Source organism: Vanacampus margaritifer, chromosome 19, assembly GCF_051991255.1.
Source record: "Vanacampus margaritifer isolate UIUO_Vmar chromosome 19, RoL_Vmar_1.0, whole genome shotgun sequence".
NCBI lineage: Eukaryota > Metazoa > Chordata > Actinopteri > Syngnathiformes > Syngnathidae > Vanacampus > Vanacampus margaritifer.
In genome coordinates, this window is record NC_135450.1 from 13,331,270 (window position 1) to 13,356,198 (window position 24,929).

Sequence of the window (24,929 nt, forward strand, 5' to 3'; positions counted from 1 at the left end):
CTGCGCGCATGTCAAAAAATGTTCGGAAAGAGATGCTGTAAGTTAGATTTTTTTATTGCGCACCTTTTTCCGAGTGCTGTAGTGCTTCTTTCCGCCGCTAATACCGACGCTTGGCGCTGTGAGAGCTCACCCAGCATTGGAGGCTCAGCAACGTGTCGAGGAGGAGGAAGAAGAAGAAACGCCTGTCGCTCATAGATAAAGCCATCGCACTCTTCGAGCAGCAAGACCCAAATATTGAACGTTGCACAAAGGTTGCAAATCAATTGAATGATGCCATACAGTGCTACCGCATCATTTATCATGAAAAAAAGAAGAAAACTGTGCAATCGTAGTTCGATCGCTTCTTTCGGCCAGTTTCTAGTAAATCCTCCAAGGAAGATACTCATCAACCCTCATCTTCTTCTCCGCGACCCTCAACTTCTTCCTACATTGAAGTTACGGAGGAGGAAGTAACTTTTGAAGCCCATTCCAGCGACGACGAAGAACCTCTCATGATATAAAATCCTCCTCTTCCTCCTCCATCAAATCCTTAAGCATCGAGTACATCTTCCAAAAGTAAGTTAAACTTCATTTTATTTATCTTATTACGTACATGTACATACTGTGTGTGTCTCTCGCTCTCTCTCTCTAACATACGTAGTACAGTACAGTACTGTACGTATTCTCTCCATTTTATTAAAAGTTTTTTTCAGTACAAACCAATGCAGGTTACTTGTACAAGCCTTAAACATACTTATATAAACCTTCAATATACTTATATAGGCTTTAAACATAAATTATAATACAAAATATAGCACTGAAGCAACTTACGAACAAATTCACCTTACGAACGATCGTCCGGAACGTAACTCGTTCGGAAGGTGGGGAGCGTCTGTATTACTTTATTATTATTATTATATGATCCCTTCATACTAATTATTTTCCCTTCATACTAATTATTTTGCGTAAAAAAACAAAGTGGTCGGAAGAAGATGTGCAATGTGAATTTACATGTATAACAGAACACATGGCGTTCCACAGGGTTCAATTCTAGAGCCTCTGCTGTTGTCATTGTATCTGCTGCCCCTGAGAAATCTTACACCTATGTCTTGAATTTGAAGGGGGGAAAAAAAACTTCTTATTTTCATTTTGCCAGGGTTCAGTACCGCCAACAAGGTTAAGAACCACTGAATTGGTTACCAGAGTGTAATCTAACCCGAACCCATTTTGCGTACGAAGGTGAAGAAAGTAAAATAAACGATAGTATCCATTTGACAAAAAGTTGAGCTGCACTTCAAGCCCGTGTTCTAACTGCTTGCCATAAGCCCTCTCGACTCTCAATAAGAGGGAGGCCCTTTAAATTGCCTTCTCAGGATGTTTTTCCTGTCTGGTATGTCTGGAACTCGGTTGAGCAGACATCGGGAGGAAAGAGAGAAGAATGAACGGAGACGCTCTGCACTTCCAAATCTCTAACAACATGGTCAGAGAATATCTAGAGTGAGAGGAAAAAAATGCAGCGGGAAATAACACTAGGGTGCGAAGAACGACATACCGAAATAGACGGCAGAATGTAGCAGACCTCACTTTTGATTTAAGCAAACAACTTGCATCATCCTGGAACGTTCTTTCTAAATGACAAAGGGATTAACAGTATCCGGAGGTCATTCATTACCCGTCTCAATCTCTTTTGAGACCAAAATGGTTTCAATTACAGAGTCACTCAAAGGTAATAATTGCCAGGTGGCACGGGCAGGACTCCGAAAGCAGTCATCCCACACACACACTTCCCTGCTGACAATCGTCGGCACACATGTTGACATCATGAATCACTTTGTCTAATAAGCAACTATAGCTAATAAGTCACCCACATGTTTCTAAATAAACCTTGAGACACCCCTGTTCTCAACGGAGAAACTGTGGCATTCAATTATACAAACGACCGCTCACTAGCTACCTTTTTCTCTCCGTCTGTGACCAGTAGAGGCGGAGACCAGGAAGGACTCAATGTAGATAGCAAATAGTGAATCAGTAGTAAACATGGAGCTGGATGTTAGATTGTTTACTAGGAAGATCATCAGGGGCTAAAACAAAACTAAAACAAAGCATTAAAAAAAAAAAATTGCTAGAATGAAAAACAAATCTATTATAACACTTTAACAACTTTTTGCTCTGCATCCAGAAATACAGGGTGTCCATAAAGTCTCTTTACCATTTAAAAAAAATATTAAAAATGCAATTGATTAGATATTTTATTTAGATTTGTTCTATTGTATCCAGCGTTTATTAAAGTTTTTTTTTTTTTTAATACACTTCTACATGGGCACCATTAGTTGCACAAAGCACATCAAGACGGTACTCGATTTCTCGCCATGTTCGCTGTAGCATAGCCTCATCAATTGTGGCAATGGCATCAGTAATCCTTTGCTTAACGTCACACTGAATACAATAGAACAAATCTGAATAAAATATCTAATCAATTGCATTTTTAATACATTTTTTTTTAAATGGTAAAGAGACTTTATGGACACCCTGTACTTTCCCATGGTAAATTTCCGCTTTTCATGGGTGTCACAGAAGTCATGGTAATTGTAATTACAGCCACTTAGTGGCCACAACATTTATTTTTCATTGTGGCAAAGGATTATTGAGGTTCCCATTTCTTATTCAACTAGAAGAAAAGTATTACATTATTTGAACAGTGGCAGCCTAACCGCAAAGTGACAATTGGCCACGTGTTCAATAAAACACATAACAAATGAATCACAAGGGGCGCATTCAAGTAGGACAGACAAAAGTGGTTGCAAGCAGGCTGCACAAATAGTACATACAAAATGTGGCCTTTTTGGTTATTCCTCTTCATCCTTAATACAACCATCACTAAAAGCACTTGTACTCCCAACACCTGTGAGTCAGTCAACCGAAGACCCGTGACTCACGCCGGTCAGCGAAGGGGGGAGGCAAAGCGTGCGGCTAAAACCATAATGAGAAGACAGGCCGGCATGAGTTATTAACTTCAGCGAGAAGGACAAGAATGCGGTAGCATAAATTGCTACGCTTGCGAGGTCATTGAGGAAGCAGGTTTGGCCATGACCAGATCAGAGAATCCACACTCCTGTGGTTTCAGTGATTTGAGCTTTTAGACATTTGTAGCGTGTGTGGGTAGTTGCACACTTCCAATACCCACCAACCTGCTGCCTACTGCGCCAGGGCAAAAGACGGAACATGTCAATACCAAATTGCAGTAGGAGGCTGGAACACGGGGCGCGGTGTGCGTGTGCACGCTCGGCTATGTTTGGAACTCGTTTCTTCATCCTCAATAAGTTACATTTGCACTTCGAGCAATTAAATTTCCCATTATTGGTGGATCACAGAAGGCTTGTGTGAACAGCATTCACTCAGCATTTTTCTGACTTGCTATATAGCTCCTTCATTCGTGTGTATGCATGCGTGTGTTGTTGCTAAGCAACCAAGTAGCCCCCATGGGGTACAATTAAGAGCTAACACAATGCGCTCAGACAGCAATTAAAACCCCCATTAAAAGATGGTCAAAAGAGGACTATGGGATTAAAATAGATAAGACATGAAAAGGAATAACCAAAGAATATTTTACCCTTCACGGCAGGATGTTCATTATGTCTTAAAAAATTACTCCAGGCAGGCACATTATATTTCATATTCCACATCTTTGTCGATGTGGGGATGTATCATAATGTGTAGTGATGCCGAACAGGCTTGCTATGATGAAATTACAAAACTTTATCAGAGAAAAGATGGGAACAATATTGTTTTCAGGTGTATGGAAAAAAGTGAAAACATCCAGTAGGTATAAATCATTCAGTTCAACTTGTTTTATAAATGACAGTTTAAATTATTATCTGTGGTTAAGGCCATTTTTCCCCCCCAGTCATGTTATTCGTATTTTTGTTCCTCGCACTTTTTTGACATGCATCTTCTTCCACATAATTCATCCAAGTCACATCTTTCAAATTTCAACATATTCCAAATATTCACGCCACAGGGGCTTGTATTTTTCTCATTCCATGTACTCATGGCTTTTCCCAAAAATTTTCACCAAAAAAATCCCTATTCATTCCAATGGGGGTCAAGTTTCCCTCAATAGTTATTTATTATTCATTCCAATGTCACATGCAACATTAAATTGTTCCTATTTGAAATGTAAACCATTAATTTTATTCAATTCAACTTGGGAACGATTTTTCAACTTGCCAAAAACTCACTGGCCCAAAAAATAATATACAAAAAAAATCCACATTCAAAAACACAATCATTTTATATCTTTCAATATCATCCCACATCATTCAAAATCATACCACGTAAATATTTTTTCATTCAGCATTTCAGCCTTCCACCCCCATTTGTCTCCAGAAACCGCAACTGTCTAGTTTCCCATAATCCAATCACACACTCATTAAAGTAAAGTCAATTAACTTAAGATATGGATTTGGATAATCTCACCTGTAAGCGGTATTGTCAGAACAAGGGTTGTGTGCCCGGACCACCACGAAGACGTGTTGGAAGTGCGAACGGATGTTTTTGGGAGTGAAGGGCAGCGCTCCGGGTTCCTGGAATACGATGGTGACGATGTCATTCCCAATGTGGCGCTTCCGCAGTAGCTAGAAATGTTCGAGAACAAGAATTATTGATATGATTGAGTAAATCCAGGGATGTGATTTGACCAAAGTGAAATTATCTGAAAATTTAGCCGGGGGTCTGGGGGCTGCTGGCACCCAGCTAGGTCCAGGGCAGTGCCCTGGTTGGGGGACAAGGGGGGCGAAGCCCCCCGGAGCTCATGGGTTTTCCGTGTTTTTAAGTACTTTCAATGCACTCACATGACAAAGAAATAGACAAAACAACAGCATAAATTTTCAATGTATATTGAACTATCCCATATAAAATGGCAGTTTTAGTCAACTCAAAATCAGTCACATTCAAAAACATTGGACTGCCTTTGCTTTTAAAAACTATCACTGAGAATATCATCATATCTAACTAATGTGATTACTAAGTTAACACATAAATAATGTTGAAGAGTTCAAATTTCATGAACAAATAATTGTATCATGACCAAATGAAAAGTAACTCATATTAGAGCATACCACAAATGTCTTTGTTATAGCAGAAGATGTTATCTGTCGGAGTCATGTGCATACACAATGAACTACTAAAAAAAATAAAATAAATAAAATAAAAAAACTGATTTTTTTTTTTTTTGGGGAGATAAAAAAAAGCGGAATTCCGCGAATTAGCGGAAAAATCACATCTCTGTAAATCCCAAACAGTACTGTTCTTAATTTGTGGCTTTGATGTGGGGGGGGGGGGATAAAAACGTCAAGGTATCAGCAGGTCATACTTACTTGCTGTTTGTTGTTGGGCGTATAAGGAAGCATGGTTGACACGTGGAACATGATCTCATAATCCTTGTGAGTGGTATACAAGGAGTGAGTGCCAGTTGAGTCAGCTGAAAGGAACACAATTGAGTGTGAAATTGCCCATCATTCTCCACAAAACGGGAATACAAAAAAGCAAATTAGACACAAGTGCAAGCTATTACAGAAGTAGTTCCATTAAAAAACAACTTTGTAGAGTTAGTTAATTTGCATTTTCCTTGAAGCGATTTATTGTTACAATAATAACAACAATGGAGATGATGAATTGCGGAGTGAAGTGGCCACCAAATGCTAATATCCGCCTCCATCATAGGTAGAAGTTCTGCTCAGAGAACAAAATAGTCATCTAACAAGCTATTGAATAAATCATGTGATTTGTATGGTTGTAATTGATTTACTAGAGGATACGGGTTAGTTGCATTGTATTTGCAAGTCATCTTGGTCTGGAGGAGCTAATTGTGTGTATGGCGGCCATCTTAACGTCGCCACTCACCAAACAAGCGTAACTTGACTAGAATGATTTCTCCGCTTTCACAGTATTTTCTGTCTCTACGACAAAAAATGGCACAATGTGTGTATATAGGTCAGTGTGATTGGCACTATTAAGTGTGTAATTATTACAGGGATGTGATTTGACCAAAGTGAAATTATCTGAAAATTTAGCCGGGGGTCTGGGGGCCGCATATCGACATATTGAAACCTGAAAAGTGCAAACATGATCATTATTACGTTATAATATTTTCGAAAAAAAAAGGGGAAAACTGTCAAATTAATTTGAAAAGTTTACCACCTACCTCAAAATTCACAACTCTATCAGCAACTGGTAAAGGTTGTTGGGGTGGGTCACGTCTCTCTATTACCGCTTCCGATTGTGATGTCAATAAGGGATGGAGGCCGTAAAGTTTTGGAGTTTTGCGTTTGGGCACCGAAACTTCCAGCGATGGAATAATTTGTTGTTCTTGACTGGAGTTCTTTCACGTGTTTTTTGCTCTTTGCGTGACTTTCAAGAGCTTTGAAACCTCTCCCACCATAGTCAATGGTATCATGGCACCAGATGCAAAGCACTTTCCCGGCACGATCGATCTTCCGAATAAAGTCACTGAACAAATTCGTCACAGTCTTCTTTCCAACATTTGTAGATATATCCTTCTCTAACCAGTCCCATCGAAACTTGTTTCTTACGATCTTGTCAATTTCCTTAACTCGCGGAGCATTCTTTGCGTTCGATCACGGACATCTTTCTTTAAACACCCGGCAAAAACGTGTGAGAAATGAACAATGGCATACTCCTATGCCTTTATAACAAGCGCGTTTATTGGTCAACACGGAGACTTCAGCCAATCGCAAGATCCGTTTCACTTCAGCCAATCACAAGATCCGTTTCATTTCAGTTACGGAAAAACACTAAAATGGAATGCTGTAGAGATGAAATCGGAAATTTTAAATTTTTATTTTTGGAGATAAAAAAAACGGAATTCCGCGAATTAGCGAAAAAATCACATCCCTGTTATTATTATATTTGCGTAATAGATGGGGATGTGTATACGGGAGTAACTCTGTCCACTCAAGCATGTAAATGGGTGAATCAGAATATCGACTGCATGTAAATGTAGTCGGTGTGAAAGTGGCTATTCATTTTTTACATGACATACTTTTGGCGTCCAGCTGGGCCCGATACTTGGAAAAGCCTTTGAGTCGAACCCGCTCCCCAAGAAGATGAAGAAACTCCTCCAACGCTGGACCGGCTGATTCGTTGTTGTACATTTCTTCCTCGCTGCTCTGGCCTGACATGCAGTACATCACTCCCACTTTCCGTTGGAAACTCAGCTGTGTCGGGAAGAATATATTCGTGATTGCGGTGCCATTTATGAGAAAATGAAACGTGTCAACATGACATTTTCAGGCTTCGACTTTTAATGATTGCATCAGTTAGGATTGCCATCAAAGGTTGTGCTTGTGCGTGTGTTTTTTTTTTTGTTTTTTTTTTAAGGATGTGACTACAAATATACCAGGGACACGTTTAACAAGACGCCGAGGTGATTTTTTTTGGGATTGCAAAAGCCTTGTATTTCTCTTTACCCCCTGTTCGTCCAGCTTCATCAGCTGCTCGGTGACCTTGGGCGTGTTGAGCGCCAGGCGCAGGCAGTGAACATTCAGCTCGGGCACCAGATACTCCAATACCTCTTTGAGAGGCAGGCCTCTTGCTAAACCGTGTTTCGACGTGGAAGGCACTGCGTCTTCTATGATGGAGCCACGCAGGGTGTTTAACTGGACACAACAAAACAAGTCATGGTAAATCCATAAGGTGCAAAAATAATAATAATAATAATAATAATTTAGAGGCATATAGCAGTCTAGGCTCAGGTGAACATTTTCGTAACGTAGGACACTGAACCCTCCCACAATGCCATCAGTGTTTGGAATGTGCATGAATGAGTGTATGACAGAGCAGGGGTCACCAACATGGTGCCAGCCAACTACCAAGATCCACATGAGTAGCCCGCAGGCTGGTTCTAAAAATAGCTCACCATTGAGATGAATTTAAAAAATAAAATAAAAATTAAATGCTGTATCAGATTTTTGATGTTTAATTTGACATCTAGTTCTTTTAAGCCAGGGTTGTCAAACGCTAATCGCACTAGGGCTAAAATTCAAACCACACTTTAGGTTGTGGGCCGGACAGTATTAATGTTTATTTAAACTAAAACAGAACAGTTTTTGAACAGAAATATGACTCAAGACAGACATTATTTGTCCATTTGAACTTTTTTTTAGAAGTTTTGGGTTTTAAGAAGAGAAGCACTCTAACTGAAGAAAGGACAATACTTCCCCTACAATGGACACGGGACCTCCTCTCCCTTCAGCTTCGATGCATCTCACTCACTCACTCCCACACACACACACAAGTATATCTATACCTACCCAGCTCCCAGCACTGAAAATAGCAATTAGAGAGACAAGAGGCAAGCAACGAGAGAGAACATGCATGCACGGATCGTGCGTCATCCTTGGAGACTCGCAGGGCTATTAGTCAGAGCGTGCTTCGAAATGAACGCAAGGCTTTTTCCCTTTTCTACACAAATACCTTTGGCGACTATTTTTGTCTTGTTCGGCTGTGAAATGGCACAGCTCAGTCCTTCACAGATGAAGGCTGAAGAAAATATGGTGGGTGGGTGGGTGTTCATCGCAGGGGATGGGAACAAGATCTCTGGCACCTAGTATGGTGTCTACAGGAGGGCACTACACCTCTTGCTGCAAGCTACAGGATGGACGATCAAACGCACACATATTACTATGAAGTAGCATCAGGTAGTAGAAAGTGTTTGATCGAGGGTCTTGAGGAATGTATAGTAGACCGAAGGTTGACGGCAGGTCTCACAAGATATTGCTTGTAATAATTACTTTTAACTCATTCAAACCCAAAAACATATAAATATGTTTTTTTAAATACTTTGTCCTTCACTCCCAATGTTTTTTTTTTATGCTACAGCATACAGAAGGCTTTTATACAGCTTCTGACATGGTCGCTTAAAGCAAAGGTAGTTATTACAAAAAAATGGCCAGCAGGTGGCGGCAGAGTATAAGAGATCAGTCAGGTGTTTTCAACCGTTTTGTGAAAAATGATGAAACTTAGCTATATTCTAATGCAGGGATGTGATTTGACCAAAGTGAAATTATCTGAAAATTTAGCCGGGGGTCTGGGGGCCGCCGGCACCCAGCTAGGTCCAAGGCAGTGCCCTGGTGGGGGGACAAAGGGGGGCTTCCCCTTTCAATGCACTCACATGACAAAGAAATAGACAAAACAACAGCATAAATTTTCAATGTATATTGAACTATCCCATATAAAATGGCAGTTTTAGTCAACTCAAAATCAGTCACATTCAAAAACATTGGACTGCCTTTGCTTTTAAAAACTATCACTGAGAATATCATCATATCTAACTAATGTGATTACTAAGTTAACACATAAATAATGTTGAAGAGTTCAAATTTCATGAACAAATAATTGTATCATGACCAAATGAAAAGTAACTCATATTAGAGCATACCACAAATGTCTTTGTTATAGCAGAAGATGTTATCTGTCGGAGTCATGTGCATACACAATGAACTACAAAAAAAAAAAAAAAGGCGGAAATTTAAAATGTTTATTTTTGGAGATAAAAAAAGCGGAATTCCGCGAATTAGCGGAAAAATCACATCCCTGCTAATGCTAATTGCTGCAAAATTGGAAACGGATACAAATATACTTTTTTCTCTGATGAAAGAAGAGACTCCAATCTTTCTTTTGGTAGGTTCCATGTTTTTATAGCAATAGAACTTATATTCTGTGGACCTTGCAAAATCAGTCAAAATCCAGTAAAACAGCTAGGAGCGAAGGGGATTGCTTCAGTGAAAATGGCTGGGAGTGAATGAGTTAAGAAAAAATGAAGAGACAAAATGGACACAAAAGAGTGTAAAAGAGTCATCTCAATTTACCTCACTGGTTCTAAAAATGACCCTGTAGTTGTACTGCTGTCCATGCTCCTTGTGCTCCTCCAGCTTCTCCCTCCTGAGACTCACCGCCACCGGGCCTAAGTTCTCGTCCACCCCCAAGTAGTTCCAGTGTTCTAGGAAAGACAGGAGCATAAATAATTAATGATTTGGAATTTTTTAGATTAATTGCAACCATGTGACGAGTAAAAGAATGGCCATCAGGCAAACGTAAGTAAATGTAGAGTAAATGTAGGCTAAACTAAGCTGTGACATCTTGCTTACCTCGTAGGTAAAAGTACTTCCGATAGTAATAGGCTCCGAGGTCAACATGTTCCACAATATATCTTTTGGAGCGGTCAGCATGTTGACTCGGGCCATCTTTCATGGCCTCCAGGACCGCGACACCGGCATTGGTAAAATGACTTGTGAGGGTGGCCTCCAACGGTCCTTCTTCTGGACTACTACTAGAATTGCTTGAGCTCCCGCCACTGCCAATGCTGCCCTGCTAAAAATGTGTCAAGACAAAGAAATGTGAAGCATCCTCAATCAAATTGTCACACGCGTCTCTTGGATGACCAGAAGCTTGCGCCAAACTTACCTGTTTGGCCGGAGCGATGTTTCTCTCCCCCTCTCCGCCAATCTCATTCCTGAAACACGGGCAGCAGAGCACGAGGTCATTGCTCTTGTCGTCGCCCGGGTCCAAGGCCGGGTTGGTCCCGTGTCCTCCTAGCCCCCCCTCCTTGCTCAGTTCCTCTTGTGAGCCACAGGGTGAGCCGTACACTACGCTCTGACTGGAGGAGAGGGACGACGTGGCCGAAGCGGAAGCGGCGGCGGCGGCCGAGGCGCCCGTCGTGGTGTTCTTGCGTTTGGCTCCCGAATGCCGGCTTTGGATGACCTCATTGAGGTCAAAGAGTAAGGAGTTGATATCGAAATGGGAAAAGCCTTTTTGGCACATCCAAGGTTTAGGAGGGGGTAAACCCTCATCCCCTTTGCCTCCATCTTCCGCATCTGACCCGGCTCTTGAAGTGTCGCCCTCTACCTTCACGCTGCGCAATTTGCGGAATATTGACTCGCCGCCCGTCTCGGACTTTGACCTCCTTTTCAAGTGCTTCTCTCGTTCTTTCAGACGACTGGCGGGACTACCTCTGGCAGGTCCCAAGGAGCCATCGGGCAAATCCAGGGCCGTCTGTTTGACGGGTGCAACAGTGAGCAGCTCGGTTAACCGTTCTGGCGCAGGACTTCGTTGATCGGGGGCCTCAGACGATTGGTATCCTTTGAGCATATCAAAAAAACTCTCCCCCGAGACCCCGTGTTTATCGATGGATGAAGTGCTGCCGTACTCTCGGTGCATGGGGGTCCACCCGGAGAAAGACCAGCCCTCGTTTCCATCGACGTCCAGTTCACTTATTGTTATGTCGCTGTTACTCCGCTGGCGAATGCGTCTCATACCCTTACGGGGTGACCCGAGATAGCCATCGGGTGACAAAAAACGGTTGTCCTTTCCCTTCATTTGCATCTTGTTCTTCAGCGTGTTTTGGATATTGCGGAGCATGGACGAGTCTTGGGGGCTGATGAGATGGCCCAGCTTGGCTGACAAATTACTGTGGGCTGTGACGGCCGAGACGAGCCCTCCCGCGCCGCCAATGCTCCCGCCACTTCCCACAAGTCTTTCTCGATCTCCACTTCCTGATCCAGAGGAGCTGGTAGTGGTGGAGCTTGGCGAGTCCGTTTCCACGGTGATATGCCAGACACCTCCTCCTCCCCCGTCTTTTCTCGGGGGCCAGTCGGCCACTCGAGCCCGAACCCCCATCTTGGGCACTCCGGGGTTGGTGCCAGTGTTGGAGGAGGATGAAATGTGCGCGCTCTCGCTGCGGGGCGGCGGCGCCCCTCCGTTGGGCAGACGCAAACGGCGAGTGTAGAACTCATCGGTAGCTGGCACCGAGCCCCCGACAGAGCGCTCTGTCTGGGAACGCTTGAGGCTGGTCATGATGACGTCGGGGTTCAGGGGGTGGGAGGGTTGAGGTGGTACAGGGGTCTTGCCGAATTTAGATTGGGTTTAACATAATGTCCACACACAGAAGTGATGACCCTTGCAGACACATTTGGTCCTGAAAAGAGAAAGAAAACCTTGTAGTTTCTTTTAGTCAGCCCTTCAGACAATCGATAGTCATCTGAGCATGTGAGCGGTCATGACATTAAAACAAGGTCTAACATGAGAATGTCTGCTCACAAAATAGTGCTGCACTTCTCTTCAACACAACGCAGGGCCTCATAAAATATTGATTAACAAAGTGCAGTTTTTTTATGAAAGAAAGAGCACGTCAATTTATGTCTTATTTCCACTGACTTTGCTTTGAGGAGAATGTACTCAGGGATGTGATTTGACCAAAGTGAAATTATCTGAAAATTTAGCCGGGGGTCTGGGGGCCGCTGGCACCCAGCTAGGTCCAGGGCAGTGCCCTGGTGGGGGGACACGGGGGACGAAGCCCCACGGAGCTCATGGGTTTTCCGTGTTTTTAAGTACTTTCAATGCACTCACATGACAAAGAAATAGACAAAACAACAGCATAAATTTTCAATGTATATTGAACTATCCCATATAAAATGGCAGTTTTAGTCAACTCAAAATCAGTCACATTCAAAAACATTGGACTGTCTGCTTTTAAAAACTATCACTGAGAATATCATCATATCTAACTAATGTGATTACTAAGTTAACACATAAATAATGTTGAAGAGTTCAAATTTCATGAACAAATAATTGTATCATGACCAAATGAAAAGTAACTCATATTAGAGCATACCACAAATGTCTTTGTTATAGCAGAAGATGTTATCTGTCGGAGTCATGTGCATACACAATGAACTACTAAAAAAAAATAAAAAAATAAAAAATCGAATTTTTTTTTTGGGGGGGGGGATAAAAAAAGCGGAATTCCGCGAATTAGCGGAAAAATCACATCCCTGTGTACTGTAACGCAGGTGACCGTGTTAAAATAGATTGAAGGGAAAAAAAAGGTTGTAGGTCTTTCAATGTAGATCACACCACATTGTGCAACAGATTTGATCAGAAGCCATTGAGTTTTATACAAACTTCCATTTGGTTGACTTCAAAAACTGCATTAAGATTGTGACCAGCCGACTACAATGTAAGTAATGCAAAATCATCATCTGATCACAAGTGACACGCATACAGCAACTAACTGCGGTAATTGTCAATCATTGCAAGCAGATGGGACTCAAAAACACAACATCAGTCACAAGTGTTGTAACACAAAAAAAGGTAAACATACAAAAAAGGTACTGGCTGACAGTTTGATCACAGAATAACCTATGTAAAAAAAAATATATATATATCTGCGCTAAACATTGCTTATCAGAAGCTAGACTTTTGCTCACAAATTAGTTGTACTATTGTAGTTTTTGCCAACTTTAGTCATCATAACAAAAAGGTACATAATCCACAACAGTAGACAACACAGCCTACTGAGGTGAACTGACCGCTCACGTGATATAAAATTGTTTGAACTATTAAGCATATTTTTCACCACCAACTTTAGTCAAACTCTACAAATTTTACACATTTTTAGCTTTTAGGTGCAGTTTTTTTTTTTTTGGTCCATTAACTCTTTGAGTGCCAAAAACGTTAAATAACGTTTAGTAAAATCCTATGGGGGAGTGCCAAAGACGTTAAAAGACGTTTGTTTCAAAACAGAGGTGAAACTAACCATTTTCTATTGTTGATTACTGAAAAACGGAATAAGGTAAAAACAAACTTTTTTTCTGATGAAAGATGAGAGTCCAATCTTTCATTTGGTAGTATGTGTGTTTCCATAGTCCAAACACAACATTTTCTGTGGACCTTGAAAGATCAGTCAAAATGCTTAATTCTGCTGGCACTGGGGACAACCCGTTTTTGAAAACGTCTGGCAGTCAAAGAGTTAATGGTAAACACCTGACAAAAGAAAAACATTTGACTGAGCCAACAACACCAGAAGTAACAAAAGATTACAATATCAGTATTAGGCACAAGTATCTCCTCAAATTCTCAGTTGGGGCTGTTCAGAGGTGTCTGTTTCAACAGAGGTTTGGCATAAAAGCGTGTTTGAAGCTGGTAGCTACGATCTCAAAGGTAAGTACTTCCCGTTTTTTGCAGTGTTGGTGAATGTAAAGTGCCTGAGAGGGGAGATGAGTCGAAGCATTTGATATGCTAAATAAGCCTTTCAGGTTAGAGACCCGGATAATATGAATTCCAAAGACTTCAAATATATTGAAATCATCTCCTGAGTTGATCAGTCCACATGTGAAATGTCATGTGCGGTGTTGTACACACCAAACATTATTAATAGGGGCGTGCATTTCTCCAATTAGGCTATTTGGAAACAGGTGAGCCGTGGCGTGAGCCTGCGGGCACTTTGACATCAAGTTCAGTTGACAGCAGAAGGCGGTACAATGTCAATGTTTGACTAATTGAGGCATATGCGAGATTAATTCCAGTTCCCCTGAATTTAAAAAAAATTATAAAAATCTTAACTTTTTCTCCACTTAGCTGCTTTTTTTTTTTTTTTTTTTTTTAAACATGTATGTTTTTTTTTCTGGAGAGCTCAGTATCGTTCATTCGGTAATTTTACCGATTTTTTCATTGCTCTCTTTTTTTTTCTTTTTTAAATTGTATCTGGGTGCGTGTGTGCGTGCGCGTATTCATTAGTTCACCTAAAACCTATTTTAAAAAATCCCATACGGTTCACCTCAACCGAACACTTCCAGCCAGAGTCGTGAGGCCGTCAGGAGACCCGAGGAAGGACCAAAGAAAAGAAAGGAAACATGTATGTTATGTTCAGTGAAAGTTTGGTTATATATAAATCCCAAACTGATTTATTTTTTTTATTATTGATGGGAAGTTGTTAAACATTTTTCAAGGCTGTTATCATCAAACCCTACTATAAACAATACTCAAACTCATGTGTATTATGTCACTAGGGTCTTGTTCCTGTCATTACATTACAGTGATATCATTCCTTATGCATCCTTATGTTGTTTTTTTTGGCCGCCATCCAAGGTTGTGCCAGTATTTTGCATCGCCGCATCGAGAGCGATGATTCACAAACACCTGACGATTACGAAACGTGCACCGGCTGACTGCTTGGCAGGAAACAATGACAGGAAACATGAAAAACAAAAGAGCTCGTGAGGGCGAGCAGTCAACCGCAATTGAAATTTGAAAGGATTTGAAGTCACGCAAAGGGCTTCGTCAGTGGGGTCGGTATAAAACTTTGTGAATGTTTGGTTTGAAAAATGAGAAAAAGCTCATGAGTGAAATGAGACAAGTAGAAATAAATGCTTAAGTGCAAGTGGCAATTTCGGATTATGAAAGAACAAATGAAGAATGATTCAACAGTGAACAAGAACGTATCGCACGGTGTCGAGCGTGTTTCTTTCATTCTGCTTAACCTTCAACAGTTATACACCTGTTTCACCAAAAAAGATATTCCCACACTAGGTGGTGAGTCAATTTTAGTCTAGACAAGTATTGTCTTTAACTGCAAGACTGTCACTGACTGTTTTGTTGGCATACTAATAAAGACAAAAGACAAAGTCATGTCTGGCGTGAAGCTGAATTGTTTTTTAAATTCACTCACCTCCAACTGAAAAAAAAAAATAAAAATGCAAATATTCCGACCACCTCACGTCAAATGGAAACAGTTACGTTGTGCTATTAAAGCTACAGCCACTTAAAACCCACACAGGGTTTCATCTCAGCTTGTCTCAATGCAGGGGGAGGAAATGAAGGAAGATAAGGAAGGGCGGAAAATAAATCAAACATTATTCTCTTTGAAAAGCGCAAAGCAGCAGACGACCCGAGTGACGGAGTTTCGGCTCAAAGCGTTTCAAAGTGAAAGTGTAATTGTGTGGAAAGATAAATGTGCTATTTTCCGACCGCTTCCTGCGGAGCTCAGATGTGTGACGTGGGCTCGGGTCTGTACGGCTAAACGAAATCTAAAGGAGGGCCTTCTGGAAGCAGCTGTTGTTGTCTTTCCTTTCAAGTGTGAAATTGCCAAAGTATTGGCTAACGTTGACTTCCCACGTTTCACGGTGGGGAATGAGGGAAATTGGGAAGATTTGACAAACGATGAGATACTTGAAAAGTGTCGACTGTCCGTCATGATGGAAAATTATGAAGTCACCCATATAAAATGTGTCCTGCCCTTGAGACGTTTTGAAATTGAAATGGCTCAAACTGTTGATATCATGACGGCAAATATTACTGTATATAACTAGACTTTAAGACGATCAGGATTTTGTAGCCGATCAGCGAAGATTAAAAAAAAAAAAACGATCCGATCAGAAGATTGCGGAAGAGGATTAGGGCCAGTGAAGTGAGAAAAAAAAAAAGGTTGGCAGGATTCTGACTTAACTCTTTGACTGCCAGACGTTTTCAGAAAAGGGATGCCATGGGTGCCAGGCGATTTAAGCATTTTGACTGATCTTTCAAGGTCCACAGAAAATTATGTGTTTGGAATATGGAAACACACATACTACCAAATGAAAGATTGGACTCTCATCTTTCATCAGAAAAAAAAAAGTTTGTTTCTACCTTATTCCGTTTTTCAGTAATCAACAATAGAAAATGGTTAGTTTCACCTCTGTTTTGAAACAAACGTCTTTTAACGTCTTTGGCACTCCTCCATAGGATTTTACCAAACGTTATTTAACGTTTTTGGCAGTCAAAGAGTTAATTCTCAGAATTTAAACTGAGAATTCTGACTTCAAAGTGAGAATTCTGACTTTAATCAAAGAATTCTGACTAAAGACTTTCTGACTCCCCCACCCACAATTCATAGCTCTACGTTACAAAGTCAGAATTCTGAGAATAAAGTCAGAATCCTTTCCCCCCCCCTTTTCACCGGCCCTAATCCTCTGACCAATACATATATTAAAAAAATTTTTTTTTATTACATATAAAAAAAACATCCACTGAAATGCATTGGGTGGGAAATAAAATTCTCCCCAAAATAAACATTTAATATGGAGCAAAACAAGTCATTTTCTGGTCAAAAATGTGACTTACTGAAAGCGCTAAACACTTCTATTTTTTTTTTTCTCGCTGCCTGCCATACATTGATGATGACAGCGATGATAAAGAGGGAAAAAGCAGGGGTGCATTTCGAGAGGCGTGAACCCAAAGGTAAGTGCCACTTAGTATTTGAAGGCCACAGAATGGGAAAAAAAATGGCGTCATCCAACTCAGGTTTGATCAAAAACAGCAGCTCGAAAAGCGGCTAATAATAGTACACAACATTACAGCTTCTTTCGTTGTTCCTTTCAGACACTAAAATCACATTTTGACATCTCATTCGGATTGCAGTTCTTTGTGTTATCGTTAGTTTCTCCCGTTTTTTTTTTTTGGATCGGATTGAACAAAATCGTCCATTAGAAATGACAATCAGAAGAAGGAAAGCCATAAAACGCATTCAGTCGGCTGCGCTGTAACCGCAGCGATGAAGCTGATGAGCCTCCTCCACACAAGACAGCAAAAGAGCCCTCTAATCTGTGCCAATCAGGTGACGCCAGTTTGTTGTTGCGTCGGGATCCAGTACATGCGCCCCCCCCCACGCATGCACACCTCCCGTCATCCCAACAGCCAATGCGGACCCTCGCTGCTAACAGCTAAATCAGGCATGGCACCGAGGATGACAGAAATAGCAGTATTGAGTGGTGAATAATAAGAGAAAAGGAGCTTTGGTGTAATTAACACTGAGACGCTGCAGAGAACACGAGATAGGGAACACGAGAAGACGGACTTCGGGGGATCTACAAAGTAATAAGGTCTACGTGAATTTTAAAAAATTTAGGCACGGAAAGAATAGCAGAATTATTTATTCTGAGTTGGATTACCACATAACAAGAGCGAACTGGCACATTCTGCGTGGGAATGCGAGTTGGAACAGCGCTGCAGAGGGGAGAGGAGTGTGTCGGACTGGAAGTAGCACACACTTCGCAGTGCAGTGCAAAAATGATAAGGAGCAGATCACTGGGTGTGGAATAAATAAGATAAGAACTACTTGCAAAAAGTGCAATTCTGAACTTTTGTCTCATAGTCATCGTTTCATCTGGAACCCAAATATCTCCGGTACACAGCGAAAACAAAGCGATTGCCCTCGCTGTTCCAATACTTTTGCAAGGGGGCTACGCGACACACAAGTGCGGGGGTGAAAAGTAAAAGTTTATTCGAGGAGGTTGCCGCAACTGATGTCATCAAATATGTAAAACGGTGTTCCTTCCTGACTGCTCGACAGCCGGGGGAGCTGTCGCACATTCCAACAGGAAACGCATCTCGAGACACTTCCTGCTTAGGCTTCAGGAAGTGTTCGGGAGGTCGCACATAGAATTTGGGGAGCCTGTCACGCTCAATATTCAAGTAGAGAAAAATATTCTCCTTTTGCGTTGGAAAACAATGATCAAGATTTTTCGCCTATTTGCTGACATGAGTAAACCAGTAACTGAATCATATGGTTGCGCGTTTTGAAATAATTTCCTGTTTTGGAATATTTCATCTAATAATCGACAAAAATCCTCAACATGAACTGTTAAAATAATCCTTAGTTGCGCCCCTAAATGAACTAACATAATTCTGGGAATGTTGAAGCCCCACTTGGACCACATTTTAGTACTTAAGTAATTTATTTTTCAATTTACTTCATTAGCACATGCATTAAAATGTTAGCATTCAGCTAATAGCAATCCGCTTTTCAGCGTTCCCACGCAATTTCTACAGAAATTGCACTTTGTCTAGTATAATGTAATATTATAGTTAGGGTTATCAACTTGTCACTATCAAATATTTTTATTGATTATTCCTTTGATTAATCAGGTAAAATTTTATTTTGTATTTAAGTATATGAAAAAATTCCCAATTGTTTATTTGGTATTATTATTATTATTTTTTTGAAATAACTTAACATTTAAGACGTATCACTTGAGACGGATTGATATTGAACTCACCAACGTTTTTGAAAATTATTCATTCATTGTTTCAGTCATTATTTTCCAAAGTAAAACCAGATGTTTGCAAATGTCTAATTTAGATTAGACACAAAAGTAAATCAGAAATCAGAGTTGAGAAGTTAAAATCAGAGTATTTGGCCAAAACAATGGCTGTAAACGGTAACTCGAGTATTAAAATAGTTGTTGATTAATTTGATAATCGATTACTTCCAACTCTAATGATATGTATTATATTATTATAATATCCAAATATAATGGCATCATTTTTTAGTTCAGTTTTTATACGTGTATCGTTACAGGCTTAAAATATACTGGCCTTCAATGTTAGGGTTTTTCCTGTGTACAAAATTCAGAGGCGGTCACCTCCACCCTTATTTGCTCACCACCTCCAGCCTAAGTGACTGACAATGAATGAATGCTTGAACATGATAATATTCTTATTGGAACTATTATTCTTATTATTGAAACATGGAATTATTATATGTTGCCTGTAAAAAATGAAAGTGAGTCAGTTGAATTTACAGAATACATCCACGTCATGGCGTAGGGAGGGTGGCCGATCATGGTACCCCGAATGTTCATTATTTTTTTTTTGTGCATTAAATCAATGTTATGGTAATATATGATTTTGTTTGACTAATTTTGGGTCACTGGGATGAACTCAATTTGTAATTAATCCTGGATACGTTTGCAAAAAGTTCATCGTCATATCAGACGCATGTCTATAGAATAAACCGTATTTGAAATGGGGCGCCAAGCTGACAGGTAAGCCTGGCACTTTTGCCCAATTATAGCGGGAAAAAGGATGAGTCGGATAAGATATGCCATTGAAAACTCGAGTAGGATGTGCTATGATTGCAGCGGGACTGGAGAGGCACACGCTCATTTGTGCCTACAGCGAAGAGCATTCGATTGATAACGAATGGGCCAGAATGAGGTGGCGGAGAGAGAGAGAGAGAGAGAGAGAAAGAGAGAGAGAGAGTGGCAGATAGAGATAGGGGGAGATAATGGCGGGGGGGGAGCATGATTGATTCCTCACTCAATATGAGAGCATGTGGGAGGAGAGGAGTGAGACAGCACGTGGGAACGGGCGACATAGATGCAAGAGGCGAGTTGTCCGTCCATCAAGTCAACTACCCTTAGGCCCTTTTTCAACCATCTATCTCTCCGTGCGGCACGGTCGCCGAAGCAGCAAAGTAATAATGCTAAAAAGCCCTGCGAGCAGTGGCGCTGCACACAAACACATCTTAGCCTGCACTCTAAGTGACTTTTCAAGGACATGCCTCACTTACTTGGGGGCCATAACATTTGACAGGGAGGCAGACGGCACATCCGCATCGCCACATTACCTCATGGAATCAGATTAGTTTTCTATGAACATTTGTGGCCAGACTAATATGCATACAGGTCTTCATTTAGAGCAATAGTTTTTAACCTTCCTATGCACACCACTGTGGGGAAAGCAGATACAATGAAAACAGCAAAGGCTCCGCAATTGAACCCTGTGGAACACCATATGTCCAGTTATACATGTGAATTCATATTGCACTACTGTCCAGTGTCCACTTTCTTTTTTTTTTTGCTTGTTATAGCAGTATGAAGGCATTACAATAACAGCCACAAGTCGACTAATGGGCGCACCAAATACCGTGCAGCACAGATACGCCAATCAATGGAGCCCTCACCCCAGAAGTGGGCAATCTCGGTCCTCGAGGGCCGAAGTCCTGCAGGTTTTGGAGGTTTCTCACTTCCAACACAAGCTGATTCCAATCAACAGGATTGTTATCAGGCTTAAGCAGAGCTTGCTGATGAGCTGATCATATATCAGCTGTGTTGGAAAAGGGCAACATGCAAAACCTGCAGGACTCCGGCCCTCGATGCCCACCTCTGCCTCACCCAGAAGTGCCAAATCCAGGTCCAGAAAGTAAAAACCCTGCCACAGTTTGGCTTTAGCCTCAGATGCTAGTTTGCTAGCTTCCTAGCTAACTGACATGGTGCTCGTTTACCTGCTATTGCGCTAGCTAGCTAGCTAGCTAGCACTAGGGGCTAAAGCCAAACTGTGACAGGGTTTTTACTTTCTGGACCTGGATTTGAAGACTGGTTCACCAAACCCAGGTTAAGAACCACTGATTTGAGAACTCCAATTTTCAAGTCTCAATGACTTTTTCACATCTTTCAACCAAATCTCTGTGTGTCCCTTTTCTCCATTATTAATATTACGATCCGTCTTCCTCCCTGCCGTGCCATTGCCTGCTTTCTCCACTTGCCATCATCCATGTCTCTCACACCTCTCACCAACTAGTACCAAAAGAGTAATGTCTGTTTCTATGTGTGGACGAGAGCGTGGGAGGAGAGTAGAGCAGCATTGCTGGCTGGAGGAGGAGGTGAGAGATAAGAGAATAGAAAGCAGGGAGGAGAATAAATACTTTTGAGGGTGAAGGAGAGCATTGATCGGAACAAAACATGCTGTTTTCACATCTCATGGACAAGGACAGCCTCCCTTTTCAGAAAAATTACACCAATAACAATTGATCCAAAAGCACACAAAAGGCTGGGAAAGCGGTGCTTTGTCTATCACAATTCTATGAATCAGGAGGGAAAAATCACATAAGGGCATAAGCGTAGAGCTATCAATAACAAATCTTTTTAGAATCGATTATGGTCATTTTTGTGGTCGACATAATCCAGTTAGCCGTCTTTTCCCCCCCCCAGCCCTACCTTAGCAATTACGTAACTTTATAACAGAGGAATGTTCATGTTTTCAGCAGTTAAAAGTGAGCATTTTTATCCAGAATGAATTTGATAACTACATTATTTTTTGTATAAAATTTAAAAACACATTTTTCCACTTGCTATCAACTGAAGATGACATTGCCTGTGCTGAGGAAGTAGATAACGACCAATCATGGCTCACCTGTTTTCTGGGTTTGGTCAGCAAACTGAGCCGTGATAGGTCGTTACCTACTTCCTCATCTTCAGTCAACAGCAAGTGGGAAAATTTATTTTTAAGGGTATTCAGTGTTCATGAAAAATAATGTTAACTCTTTGACTGCCAAAAACGTTAAATAACGTTTAGTAAAATCCTATGGAGGAGTGCCAAAGACGTTAAAAGACGTTTGTTTCAAAACAGAGGTGAAACTAACCATTTTCTATTGTTGATTACTGAAAAACGGAATAAGGTAGAAACAAACATTTTTTTTCTGATGAAAGATGAGAGTCCAATCTTTCATTTGGTAGTATGTGTGTTTCCATAGTCCAAACACATAATTTTCTGTGGACCTTGAAAGATCAGTCAAAATGCTTAAATCGGCTGGCACCCACGGCATCCCTTTTCTGAAAACGTCTGGCAGTCAAAGAGTTAAGTATCCCTTTAAGATTTAGCCATAAGATGCTGTATATAATTAAATATAATGAGTGAAGTACTGGCAAAATAATTGTGCATGTCCACGCAAAAAGGTAACCCAAAACTTAGTCCCAAGATTTTGCTGTAAAAGTTCTGTCATGCTCACCAGAGGTGGGGAATTTACAAAAAAATTGCTGGTCCGTCATTCGACTACTATCTTGAAAGGGGTTCGGGCCCTTGTAACAATTCCTGTGAAATCTCGTCTCCGTCGAACGCTCCTGAGGTTGTACAATGTGAATTTCTATTACGCCAAAGAAAACTCAGATAATAACTACATCTCTAACCCACCTCAATCAAAACTGCACATTTATATTTCAATAAGGCACTTTGTTCTGGATCTCAAGGGGTGATGCGTGAGGTGTACCAGATGAAGTTGTGTTATCTTCCCCAACACCTGCACATCTTTTTTTGCACCTGATCCAGGCTGCACCACTGTCTACCAAGGCGACCGACTGCAACTCTGCCTTGGCCGTTTCTGCATTCTGGCATTAGGCCTAATGAGGCTTGCTAATGGTCCATTCATGCCAGTCATGGGGAAACCTCCAACTCTATGCAAATTTGGAACACAGACACACGGCTGCTCTGAAAACACACACACACACACCCACACACACATTGGCAGTACGTGTTGGACCACTGTCCAGAATGACCCGGTTAATAAAAGTACAAATCCAAGCCGTTTTGTCTTTTTCTGATGAATGTTTTGCTAATACTTGCTAAACAAACCCCTTGTAAAAGCAAATAAACCTGAGCCCAACACATTTGCATTAAAAAAACGATAATCTAACTACACAAAGCCACTAGTCTGATACTTGCTAGTCGTGACTGTTTAATTTCAAACTTTTAAACCTTAATTGAGCAAAAAAAATGTACTCCCATCCCTATTGCCAACAGTCTACTGTCTATAAAGCTAGACGGCTAACAATATGTAGCTTTGAACTTGGATGGTCATTCGAGCCTGGGAAAAAAAAAAAAAAAAAAAAAAAGCAACAGGTATGTATAAAGAATCCTGATTAAGGCAGCTTCGCTTTTCAACCGCAAGAGTCGGCATCAAAGCAAGGAAATGGTAAGACTTTAATGAGGGCTGGCAGACGACACAAAACTGAATTTGGAGGTTTGGAGAGCAGACAAAAAAAAAAAACATGGCAAGGCAGACAAGAGCAAAGCGGGTCAGAGCGTGGAAGGCCATAATTTGGATTCGCATAAGAATGTATATACTCGAAAATCTCAAGATCAATTGCTTGTGTCTTCAAAAGTTAAGCATTTGATGTTTAACCTCCTTTGTTTCAAATGTAATAAAAGAAAATCGAAAACATCTGTTCTTTCTTACAATGAAGCTTTCAATTTAAATTAATAGTTTGTGATCAATAATTTGAGAACTTCTTCCACATGGAAGTTGACAACATGTGTACAATTTAATTGAAAACCAATGTCAAATATCTACAAAAGCAGACAAGTCACTAAGTAAAGGCCTTGGTCTCTGTATTCATTTCAGTTTTTGGATTGGTCCATTCCAGTCCTTAAATGGCAGTAATGCATATTACAGAGCAAGTAGCAGCTTCCACACTTTGCTGGATCTGGTGGGGTTACCATCTTTATCCGTTTGCTCCCCTACCATGACCAACTGAAAATAGGTTATTCGCCCACGCTACGCTCCAAAATGTTTGGAAAACAAAAGCAGTTTTTTCTGTAATACAGCTCATATCAGCGCAAGTTATTTGAGTAGATGTACCTTAGATGCCATATTTTTTGATTAAAAAGTATGCGCTCCTTTGGCAAGGCTTCTGGTAGACGTCTTTGACAATACAAATCATGCAATGAGGCAGAATGCATTCAGAGTCAAGTCGAGCTCCAGCTCAAGTTGCAGGTCATAAAAACAGTGTCCAGATGTTTGGCAGGACACAAAATGCAGGGGAACATTTTCTCTCCATTGTCAGCTACTGAAAATACTTTTGGAGAATTTGGCTTTGGAGTCTCTTTCTGCTTTGAGGACGCCACTCGGCACTAAAAGTCCAGTCATTACAAAAGCTGGCTGGAAAAACCTTCTTATCTCGAGGTCTTTCAAATCAGCAAACTAAACAAAAATGGACCCGTTTTTTCCAAACTAATAATACTGCATAATCCACTTGTATTTTCTCAGTTACCAAACAAAGGGACTTGCGCACCAGTTGCTGATGGTGTCGTGGTGCATTTGCCTGACTTTGGGTCAGATCCCGTTCAGCGGTGGTGTGAACGTGTCAGTGATTGTCTTTCTCTAGTGAACTGCGACCGACTGCCGACTGGTCCAGGGTGGAGCCAAAAGTCTGTCGGGAAAGGCTCAAGGTACCCGTGAGCCTGAACAGGGACGAGCGATATAGAAAGTGGACGGATGGTCGGACTTTTGGTTGGGTTGCAAGAGTGAAATGGAAGAACTGAAAATAGTGAAAGGATAGAACTTTCCAGACAATGATCAACTTTTTCCTTCAGATGTCTTGAGCATATGTTTAAAGTAAAGGGGCAAAGAATTAAAGGCCAATAATAAATAAGGCAGGCACAAAATGAACTATACTAAGTACCAAAAAAGGAGGCATGTAATCTCTACCGCCTTCGATTTTTGAGAATACTTTGCAAGGGTATTAAATGTAACTTGATTAAGTTTGTAATAGGCCATGATGAAC

General features: G+C 41.0%; 1 protein-coding gene across 2 annotated transcripts in view; it reads right to left on the reverse strand.

The window, feature by feature from the left end:
• Positions 1–24,929, reverse strand: part of sipa1l1 (signal-induced proliferation-associated 1 like 1) — a 57,133-nt gene that overhangs the window by 19,820 nt on the left and 12,384 nt on the right. For both annotated transcript variants that reach the window (XM_077553018.1, XM_077553017.1), the window contains 7 exons: positions 10,462–11,971; positions 10,146–10,368; positions 9,867–9,997; positions 7,467–7,655; positions 7,040–7,214; positions 5,355–5,458; positions 4,456–4,613 (listed from right to left, as the gene is read on the reverse strand). In XM_077553018.1, the coding sequence (XP_077409144.1) occupies positions 4,456–4,613; positions 5,355–5,458; positions 7,040–7,214; positions 7,467–7,655; positions 9,867–9,997; positions 10,146–10,368; positions 10,462–11,850 (2,369 nt within the window). In that variant the 5' untranslated portion in view covers positions 11,851–11,971. The remainder of the gene's footprint in view (positions 1–4,455; positions 4,614–5,354; positions 5,459–7,039; positions 7,215–7,466; positions 7,656–9,866; positions 9,998–10,145; positions 10,369–10,461; positions 11,972–24,929) is intronic.